The sequence below is a fragment of the Camellia sinensis genome, chromosome 8 (genome assembly GCF_055761805.1).
Source record: "Camellia sinensis isolate YWXY chromosome 8, ASM5576180v1, whole genome shotgun sequence".
Classification (NCBI taxonomy): domain Eukaryota; kingdom Viridiplantae; phylum Streptophyta; class Magnoliopsida; order Ericales; family Theaceae; genus Camellia; species Camellia sinensis.
In genome coordinates, this window is record NC_138968.1 from 41,016,158 (window position 1) to 41,028,012 (window position 11,855).

Sequence of the window (11,855 nt, forward strand, 5' to 3'; positions counted from 1 at the left end):
TCGTCTCAGACAACGGTACGAATTTTGATTGTGGCGTCTACCGAGAATTATGCAACACGTATGGTATCCGGCCTTACTTTTCCTCGTCGGCATATCCACAAAGCAATGGTCAGGCAGAGGCCTCTAATAAAGTCATCCTGGACGGCATCAAGAAAAGGTTGGAAAAAGCTAAGGGTAGATGGGTCAAAGAGTTGCCCAGTGTGTTATGGGCTCACCGTACTACTCGAAGGCGATCCATTGGGGAAACGCCGTTGACTTTGTGCTTTGGAACCCAGGCAATTATCCCCCTGGAGATCGGTCTACCCACGTTGAAATCCAAGGTTTTTGACTTGGGCCGTAATGACATGATGTTGGCCTTAGACTTGACTCTGATTGAAGAACATCAAGATCGTGCTCTTGCTTGCATGGCGTGGTATTAGCAACAGCTCGCTAAATCATATAATCAGCACGTGCAATTGTGTCGTTATATGCCTGGAGAATTAGTTCTCAAGAAAGTGCTTCCCGCTACTAAGAATTCAACAGATGAAAAATTAGGCCCCAACAGGGACGGCCTTTATCGGGTTGATTCAATCGCTAGAACTGGGACATATCGACTCAAAGACATGGCTGGGAGAAGTTTGCCACGAGCCTGGAATTCCACACATTTGCGCAAATTTTATCACTAAGCCAACTTGTATGGTGTGCTAGTTTTTTTTGAATTTTTATTGATATGTTATGAATACATCTTTTAATTTCCCAGTGCAATGCCCTTTCTTATCGCAATCTCGTTAATAATGGTTTAATAACAAATATAAGACTTTGAATTCAGAGCGCCCTTCGTGGATGTCACGTTTGGGCCGAATAAGCCTCCGAATTCAAAGCGCCCTTCGTGGATGTCATGATTGGTCAACACAATAAGACTCTGAATTAGGAGTGCCCTGCGTGGATGTCACATTTGGGCCGAATAAGCCTCCGAATTCAAAGCACCCTTCGTGGATATCACGATTGGCCAACACAATAAAGCTCTGAATTCAGAGTGCCCTTCGTGGATGTCACGTTTGGGTCGAATAAGCCTCCAAATTCGAAGTGCCCTGCGTGGATATCACGTTTGGGCTGAATAAGCTTCCGAATTCGGAACGCCCTTCATGGATATCACGGTTGGCCAACACAATAAGACTCTGAATTCAAAACGTCCTTCGTGGATGTCATGTTTGGGCTGAATAAGCCTCCGAATTTGGAGCGCCCTGCGTGGATGTCACATTTGGGCCAAATAAGCCTCTAAATTTGGAGCGCCCTTCGTGGATATCACGATTGGCTAACACAATAAGACTCTGGATTCGGAGCGCCCTGCGTGGATGTCACATTTGGGCTAAATAATCCTCCAAATTCGGAGCACCCTACGCGGATGTCATGTTTGGCCCAAATAAGCCTCCGAATTCGGAGCGCCTTTCGTGGATATCACGATAAGCCCACAATAAGCCTCCGAATTTGGAGCGCCCATTGTTCGTAAGCATGAACAGCTGGGTAATCCTCCAAATTCAGAAGGACCAAATTTGACAATAGAATGGCATGGATCAATATACGGTTGTCACAAGAAGATACAAACATTAATCAAAGCAATATGGAAAATATTTATTTCATTAAATAAGCATAAATACATGGCTTTTGACAAATTCAAAAGTACAATAAGTTATATTAATATCTAAATCTATTCTGCACTCTCTACATCGTCGAATTTCTCGGCGTCATAAGCTTCGAAAAGAAATTTGTAATTCTGATACAGAGGTGACGCCGAATCAATACCTGAGGCTTGGAAAGCCTTAATCCATCTATGCTTAAATCCACGATTTTCGCACCGACAAACACTACAAGAAAAGGGGGCAAACAAGACGGAATCAATAGCGACGGCGCGCCTCCCGTCGCAAAAAATGGTTTTTTGCGACGGCAACTTATACCGTCGCAAATAAAGGAGTTAGCGATGGTGTTTGTCCCGTCGGTAATAAAACCACGCGGAAATGCCGAATTATTTGCGACGGCGTTTTTTACCGTCGCAAAAAATATTACTTTTGAGACGGCATATGTTTGCTGTCGCAAACAGTGGCCATTTGCGACGGCACAATTCCGTCGCAAAAAGGGGCTTATTAAAACGGCGCCGTTTTATGATGTAATTAGCAACCATTGGCGACGGTGTAAAACGAGCTGTCGCAAAAAGAAAAAAAAAAAAAGTAGGCCCGCCCTTCCCTTTCATCTTGCCGCTCGATGATTTCAGCCAAATCCCTAATTCTTCGAAACATTTTTTTTCCCCCAAATTCCTCAACCGACCTACGAAGGCGAACGGCTCTCTGTAGCGGTGGTGCGGTGGTGCGGCGGCGACGACAACGGCTCTGGTTGGTCCGACGACGGCAACGGTCTCTCTGCGTATATGCTCTCTCTCTCTCTCTCTCTCTTTCTCTCTCTCTCTCTGTATATATATATATATATGAATGTATATTTGCTTTAGCCTCTCTCTCTGTATATATATATAGATGAATGTATGATGTTTGACATGTTTCATTTGATTACATGACTTTATTTCTCATTACCCTAATATAAAATCAATCAAAGAATTACAAATTTGGCTTCTTTTTTTTTTTTTTTTTTTTGATTTTTCACATGAGCTCTAATTTTAGAGGAATGAATTATTACTATAATAATAATAAATTGACTACAAGTTATAATCTAAATACTACAAGTTATAATTTTCAAAAATATATATATTTTTTTTTACACAGACTTAAAAGTAGTATGACTTGATAGCATGAAAAATACATAGACTATGTTAAAGTTAAATTCAAATAATATGAATTTTACATGAATTTCATTTAATTGTTATATAAATACTAATCTCACTCTATTTAATTACACAAGCACACACATGTTTTTTTATTTAAATTTTTTTAGTTTTATTGAACAGTTTTTTTTTTGTTTTTTTGTTTTTTGGGAAAAAGATATAAGTAGTTCAACAACTATTTTCAACTCAGTCCAGTTGAACTCAAGTTCACCCAATAACTAATCCTTTTAGACACTTGAAATTAAGAACCAAAAAAATCTCTAATAACTCTTTCAATAATGACTCAAATTCAAAATTTTAAATTTTTATTTAACCTCCACAACTATGTTTAAAAAATCTGTACAAATAAAAAAAAACAATAAAATTAAGTACTCCTACCGCTATATTTGGGGTAAAAAAAGATCCTATCATGATTTAATTGATCTGAATTAATGGTTTGAACTATCAATTTCAATAATTACATCCCTTAAATTATTTATTTTATTTTATTTTATTTCAAATTATTAATTGTGTTCATATTTTTGAAAAAATATGTGCTGGTAACCATACTTTAGGAAAAAGCTTTCTTCCATGTTTCATTTGAGGTCTGGTAACAGTAAGGCAATAGAAATGTGTATTTCGCATATTTATTTACATAATGGAAAGTGATGGGAATAGAATTTTGGAATTGGTTTGGTATTTGGAAACTCAGTTTGTTATATTGCTATTTCTGCACTTGTCTTTATTCTTTCTATGTATATGTGGATAGGGGTGGGTATATTTGTACTTAGCTAGTAACTCTTTTCTATCATAATGAAACTGTAATGACCTTGAACTTAGTTTTAGTTTGAGGTGAACTACATCTTGACTCGATTAGGAGGTTTTTAGTCTTTTAACATACGATGGCTATGCATTTTGTAAACATTTATTCATTTCTGTATGGCAGATAAGTTTGGGTTTTCTCCTTATTCAAAGTTTATTGTTATTTAGGTAGTATTTGGTTGATAGAGTTGGATAGGCATTTGGAAAGGGAAAGGGAAGGGAAAGGGAAAGGGAAATGGAAAATGGTGTGAAATGTAGTAATATTTCACTTACTTTTTCTGTATCCCCACATGGGGGAAGTTGACTTGATATTTGTATTTATTCAATAATTCATACCCAATTTTACATAAAAAGACACTAGCTAGTTATGGCTATTATGGTCTCTTTTTATTTATGTGTACAGATGATGGATAAGAGTTGGATTGATTTGCCAAATAGGATGTCGAGCGAATACATTAATGGGATTGATGAATTCCTTGTGTTTGCCTACACCAATACGGTTGAAGGTTCGATGATCAGTTGTCCGTGTAGGAAGTGTGAGAATCGATACTATTTTGTACGAGAGGGTGTACGGGAGCATCTGATTTTGAATGGTTTTTTTAAAAAATACAAACATTGGATTAATCATGGGGAATCTTACGTATCTCTGCATAGTAATCAAGAGAATAAAACATTAAGTAATTTAGACATTGGGGATGATATGATTGGAATGATACAAGGGGCTATGGGAAATCCATATGCCGGTACAAGTGTTGAGGGTGATGAACCACAGGGGCCTGATCCCCATGCATCTGAACCCCAGCTCGGTCCAAATGCAGAGACTGCAAAGTATTTCAAACTTCTTCAAGATGCACAAAGTGAATTGTATCCGGGTTGTCAGAAGTTCACATCTTTGTCATTCATTGTTCGACTTCTACATTTGAAAGTGCTTAATCAGTGGACAGACAAGTCTGTTGACATGTTGCTTGAGTTATTGAATGACGCGTTCCCATTGGGTGTGAAACTCCCGGACTCATATTATAAAGCTCAAAAGGTCACAACAGATTTGGGCTTCACGTATGAGACGTGGGATGCATGTCCGAACAGTTGCATGTTGTTTCGAAACGAGGACGCCAATCTTGATAAATGTGTCATATGCAACAGTTCTAGATGGAAATCAAATGGTGATGGTGGTTTAAATAGTCCTAACAAAGGTGGCAAACAAATACCTACAAAACAGATGAGGTATTTCCCTTTAAAGCCAAGGTTGCAGAGGTTGTTTATGTCATCCAAGACGGCCAAGTTCATGAGATGGCATGCAGATGAACGAACTGATGATGGTGTCTTCAGGCATCCTGCTGACTCCCTTGCATGGAAAGATTTTGATCATCGGAATATTGACTTTAGTAATGATTGTCGAAGTGTAAGGCTTGGCTTAGCATCTGATGGTTTTAACCTATTCAGGACGATGAACATAGTTCATAGCACTTGGCCTGTTGTGCTCATTCCATATAACTTGCCACCATGGATGTGCATGAAGCAACCATTTCTAATTTTATCCGTGCTTATTGACGGCCCGAAAGGACCTGGTGACAAGATTGATGTGTATATGCAACCGTTGATTGAGGAGTTGAAAGAACTATGGAATGAGGGTGTGTCAACATTTGATGCATCAACAAATCAAATGTTTCAAATGCATGCAGCTTTACTATGGACAATTAGTGATTTTCCTGCATATGCAAACTTGTCAGGATGGAGCACTAAAGGCGAATATGCATGTCCTTATTGCAATAAGCAAACTACATCGTGTTGGTTGAAGCATAGTAGGAAACAATCGTACTTGGGTCATCGCAGATTTTTACATACTGGCCATAAATTTCGGAAGGATAAAGTATCATTTGATGGTAGTCGGGAAGTTAGACTCAAACCAAAATTGTTGTCTGGAACTGAGATGTTGCTACAATTAGAATCTGAGGGTATTTTAACCCAATACAAGAGGGATGACCTTAAGGAGAGGCATAGGAGACAGGTAGAGAAGGAGAAAGCTGGACATCGCACCCATAGTTGGAAGAAAAAGAGTATCTTTTATGAATTGCCATATTGGGAGCACAATCTAATAAGACACAACCTCGATGTGATGCATATAGAGAAGAATGTTTGTGACAATGTGTTGTGGACAATATTAGGGGTTGCAGGAAAATCGAAGAATGGTGTTAATGCTCGGCGTGATTTACAAGATATGAATATTAGAAAACCCCTACATTTACAGTTAAGAGGGTCGAATAAAGCCTATTTACCACCAGCACAATTCACGATGACCAAGGATGAGAAAGATTTGTTCTTGAAAGTGTTGAAGGAAGTAAGAGTTCCTGACGGGTATTCATCCAATATATCACGTCGTGTGCGCTTACATGATAGAAGCATTGGGGGTCTTAAGAGCCACGATAGTCATATTCTGATGCAACAACTTATTCCATTGGCTATTCGAAGATCGTTACCGAAGAATGTAATTGAACCCTTGATTGAATTGAGCAATTTCTTTAGACAATTGTGTTCGAAAGTGAATCGTGCGACGGATTTGCAATATATTCAAGATCCTATCGCTATAACACTTTGTCATCTAGAGAAAATATTTCTTCCGAGTTTTTTTGATATAATGGAGCACTTGCCTATACATCTAGCTGATGAAGCCTTATTGGGTGGATGGATTCAGTTTCGATGGATGTATCCAATTGAGAGGTATCTTCTTACTTTGAAGCAATACGTGCGTAATAGAGCTCATCCTGAAAGATCAATTGCTAAAGGATATCTTATGGAAGAATGCATGAATTTTTGTGCACAATATCTCAATGATGTGGAAACCAAATCTAGTCGACTCGTGAGGAACTATAGTGGTGCTGATAATTTGGGTCATGCTATTGGTGAAAACACAAGCTTTTATCTTGATAATACTTCTTGGGTACAAGCTCATCGGTACATTTTATTCAATACAAGCGCGGTTCAACCTTTCATGAAGTAGGTTAAGTCACTCACTCAATATTTTATTATGTTTTATTGAATTTTCAACTAAATTTTTTGTATTGCTAAAATTTCAATCTACACAGCAAACACCTTGAAGTACTTAGCTCAAAATGCCTCGTGTCGACGATCATCAACTTCGGCGTGAACATTTTGAAACTTTTCACATTTGGTTCAAGGAACATGTATGTATTTAACTCTATAGATTCTACTTACTTAAGTCGATCTACATTTCAAATTTTACATTTTCGTGTTAAATAGGTCCAAACTTTGCAAAGGACTACTGATGTCATATTTTCTGAAGAGATTATTCTATTGGCAAATGGTCCTCATAACTTGGCAAGGAGGTTCAATGGGTATATACTGAATGGGTTTCGGTATCGAGTAAAGGCCATGGATGATCGTCGAGCCACACAAAATTGTGGTGTAGCTTTGAAGGCAGATACCATAAGTTATGATAGTCGAAAAGACAAGAATCCTCGTGTGGGGTCTGTGTACTATTATGGACAATTGACAGATATTGTTGAGATTCGATATTCCAATGAGAAGAAACATGTGTTGTTTAAGTGTGATTGGATTGACAACATTCACGGAAAGAAAGAAGATGTCTTCAATTTCACGTTGGTGAACTTCAATCATTTGTTGTACCGAGATGAGCGAATTACCAATGAACCTTTCATCTTGGCGTCCCAAGCAGAGCAAGTTTGGTATGTTGCAGACCCGTTACAACCAGACTGGCAAGTCGTGGTGAAGATGTCTCAAAGAGGTTTATTTGACATGAGTTCGACTGATCCACAAATCGAGCCATACATGAGCCAACAATTGGAAGAAAATATAATGCTTCGTGATGAAGAAGTTGGTTGGGTGAGGGAAGCCGCAGAAGGGGAAACAGTTGATGTTCAAATAGGCTGATATTTAATCAACATTAGTAATTCAATTAAGGCAAAGGTTGTAGTTAATCATCAATTTCTTAATTTATTTTGTCTTCGTAATTGTATTAGTTCAATTAATGTCATATTATAGTTGATGAAAAATCATTGTCTATGTTTCTAATGTCAATTAGTGTTATATTGCTTGCAGATTATTATGGGAAGGAAGAGGAAGCCTGATCATCCCCGGCACATGATATCTGATGTGCTACATAACAGGACATCAGTAGCACCACCATCAGAGGAGGCATCACATTGGCCACCATCGGAGGGGCCATTAGTGCCACCACCATCTGAGGGGCCATTAGTACCACCATATCGACCACCATCAGTGGCACCACAGCAGCTACCATGTACTCAGCCTCCACGCCTACCATTGGTGCGTCCACCATCAGTGGCACCACAGCAGCTATCATCATTAGCTTATGAGCCATCTGCAGGTATATAAATTTGCTTTGATTTGTATGAAAATTATTTACACATACATTTATTTATGCTCATTATATATAACTTGTTTATTCTCATTGTATTTTGCAGACCCTTCGACTTCTTCACAGCCCACCTCAGGTTTATTTGATATGATTTGTATTCACATTATTTAAATTTGCATTTGTTTATTGCCATTGCATATTGTTTATTGTTGTTGTATCTCGCAGGTCATGTTAGTTCTTCATCAACCTCGATTAGACGTGGTAGAGGATGTGCCAAGGGCATTAAAGAGTGGGGTACTGGTAAAAAGCTGGACATACAATTTGATGAAAATTATTGTCCAATAGGGGATAACGTGGCTAAGTTAACTACTCAACTTGGCATTATTGTGCGGAATGGTAACATTGTTCCTCTTACTTTTCTTGACTGGAACAATGTGCCTGATGATATTGTTGATGCTATCTGGAAGGATGTGAAGGTAAAAGTATATTTTTTTCCACAAATTCGATTTCCAAATTTGTGTTATACTTTGCCTTAAACTTTGAAATTGTGTTTTATAGGACAATTTGAATATATGTCCAGAGGAGTACAAGCCAATCTGCATGAAAAACTGCAACAGCATATGGAAGGATCACAAGAACAAGATTAAGGCTAAGTATTTCAAGCCTAGAAGTTCTGATCCTAATCTGAAGGATGATGTTCCTATGCACATTGTGCCAAGCCAGTGGGAACAACTTGTGGAGTATTGGCGTACTTCCGATGCTGAGGTATACAAATAAGTTATATTTATGATATGTAAACATACAAATCATATTTACATACTTACATTTGTGGAACATGTTATAGAAAATTGCAAGTAGGAACGCTAAAAATCGCCGAGCTCACGGCATAGCTCATACCACAGGGCGTACTACTTTCTCTCAGATACGGCATGAGGTTTACATTTTATTGTTTTATTTTTGTATAAACATTGTATATTTGCAAATTATTTGGATTCTAATTTTCATATTTCTAAAAAAATGTAGATGACCAGTAAGGGGGAGTCTACTGATAAGATGAATGTTTGGCTTATGACACGTAGAGGAGATGACCCAGAGGTTATCCAGACCTTGGTAGTTTCCAAACACCTTTGATTGTATTTAAAGTTTATTTTTTGTGTGTCAACCATCTTAATTTGGCATATACTTGTATGTCTTATTCAATACTGGATGAGTTTAATCGTCAACTCTCTATGCTACCTGAGGATGGTCGGACTTTGGAGGCTAGGAATGCCATTTTCCATGAGTTGATAGGTCATGACGGACATGAATATTGTCGCACATACGGGAGAATTGTGCCTCGGAGAGCGGTGTATAAAGATGGTGCTGGGCCATCACAGTCAACACCCCAGCCATCGACTATTGATCAGATCACACAGCAGGTTCGTGCAGAGCTAAGGGATGAGTTGAGGGAGGAGCTGCGAGCAGAGTTCTCTACACATTTACAGCAGATGAGAGCTGAGATGATGGCCCTTGTGTCGCAGGGGGCGAGTGTAGATCCCAACAGACAGGTTCCATATAAATGAAATTGTTTGATAGTTCAATTGTCACTCAAGATTATGTATAAAATTTGAATATGATTAACACATTATGCATTGACTAACATAGGTTCCTGATGCATCGAGTGGCCACCGGGCATTTAGGGAATCTGCAGAAGACGAGAATCCATATACACCACCACCAGAAGATCAGGTATAAAATGTATCTTTGCATTCTAAGCTAAAATGTATATTTGCATTCTTTACATTCTAAGTTAAGAGACTTGTGGGAGAAGACGGGACTAGTTAGAGCCGGATTTAGTACGAAACTTGGCACACACAACCACCTAGGCACGAGAGACTTGTAGGAGAAGATGGGGCTCGAATCGGGTTCCCGGTTTGGGAGTTAGAGCCGGATTTCATTTAGGTAAACTACTTCCTTAAGAAACTTGAATTCGAGGTGTTAACGCCCCAAAATCACCAAACGGCGTCGGTTGAGCACGAAACTTGGCACACACGACCGCCTAGGCACGAGAGACCTGTGGGAGAAGACGGGGCTCGAATCGGGTTCCCGGTTTGGGAGTTAGAGCCGGATTTCACTTTAGGTAAACTACTTCCTTAAGAAACTTGAATTCGAGGTGTTAACGCCCCAAAATCACCAAACGGCATCGGTTGAGCACGAAACTTGGCACACGCGACCGCCTAAGCACGAGAGACTTGTGGGAGAAGACGAGGCTCGAATCGGGTTCCCGGTTTGGGAGTTAGAGCTGGATTTCACTTTAGGCAAACTAGTTCTTTAAGAAACTTGAATTCGAGGTGTTAATGCTCCAAAATCACCAAACGACGTCGGTTTAGCACGAAACTTGGCACACACGACCGCCTAGGCACGAGAGACCTATGGGAGAAGACGGGGCTCGAATCGGGTTCCCGGTTTGGGAGTTAGAGCCGGATTTCACTTTAGGTAAACTACTTCCTTAAGAAACTTGAATTCGAGGTGTTAACGCCCCAAAATCACCAAACGACGTCGGTTGAGCACGAAACTTGGCACACGCGACCGCCTAGGCACGAGAGACTTGTGGGAGAAGACGGGGCTCGAATCGGGTTCCCGGTTTGGGAGTTAGAGCCGGATTTCACTTTAGGCAAACTAGTTCCTTAAGAAACTTGAATTCGAGGCGTTAATGCTCCAAAATCACCAAACGACGTCGGTTTAGCACGAAACTTGGCACACGCGACCGCCTAGGCACGAGAGACTTGTGGGAGAAGACGGGACTCGAATCGGGTTCCCGGTTTGGGAGTTAGAGCCGGATTTCACTTTAGGTAAACTACTTCCTTAAGAAACTTGAATTCGAGGTGTTAACGCCCCAAAATCACCAAACGGCGTCGGTTGAGCACGAAACTTGGCACACGCGACCGCCTAGGCACGAGAGACTTGTGGGAGAAGACGGGGCTCAAATCGGGTTCCCAGTTTGGGAGTTAGAGCCGGATTTCACTTTAGGCAAACTAGTTCCTTAAGAAACTTGAATTCGAGGCATTAATGCTCCAAAATCACCAAACGGCGTCGGTTGAGCACGAAACTTGGCACACGCGACCGCCTAGGCATGAGAGACTTGTGGGAGAAAACGGGGCTCGAATCGGGTTCCCGGTTTGGGAGTTAGAGTCGGATTTCGGTCTAGTCAAAATTATTTACTAAACTATCTTTCTAATTATATAGTAGTCAATTTTTTTTTTATATTTTTCTGTAATTAAAATATTAACGCCATTATATGGTTATTAATTATTTTTATCTTGTTTTTTTCAGATATTTTCTGAGTAGCAGTTTGCTTCTTGTGGAATGCGGGCGTATAAAGATTATGACCAACTTTTGTTTTTGTAACCCACGAAAGAATCAAGACGAAAACTTTTGGTTTTGATTTTGATTTATGTTATTTAAATTTGTGAACAACATTATGTATGTAGTATGCGACATTATGTAGTGGCATAATTTTTATTGTTATGAATTTTTATTTCTGTATTGTTATGAATGTAACAATATTATGAATTTTAATTATTTGTCAACTTTTGTTTATGTATGTATTTATATTATTATGTAATTTTTGGATTTTTTTATAGTTATTTTTCATTTAATACAGGTTATTTTAATTTTTTTAAACTAAAATAACAGGTTTTTATTTGAGAACAGGTTTTTTTTTTTTAACAGCAGGTTTTTTTTTTTTTTTTTGAGACAGCATAAGAACCCGTCGCAAAAAAATTTTACGAGGCTTTTGCGACGGCAGATATACTGTCGCAAAAGCTATGCAATGTAATCGAAAAAAACCTTTAGCGACGGCTCAGGCTGCCGTCGGCAATAGTATGAGCTATGACCCTTTTAGCGACG

At 39.2% G+C, this 11,855-nt stretch overlaps 1 protein-coding gene across 1 annotated transcript; it reads left to right on the forward strand.

Moving 5' to 3' along the window:
* Positions 1 to 467: 467 nt before the first annotated feature.
* Positions 468 to 11,536, forward strand: LOC145797722 (uncharacterized). Its single transcript, XM_082885134.1, has 8 exons — positions 468 to 615; positions 8,193 to 8,443; positions 8,526 to 8,732; positions 8,812 to 8,901; positions 8,991 to 9,075; positions 9,171 to 9,514; positions 9,612 to 9,695; positions 11,280 to 11,536. Exons 1-8 carry the CDS (start codon positions 468 to 470, stop codon positions 11,292 to 11,294), a joined length of 1,224 nt encoding a protein of 407 aa, XP_082741260.1. The 3' UTR covers positions 11,295 to 11,536.
* Positions 11,537 to 11,855: the final 319 nt, after the last annotated feature.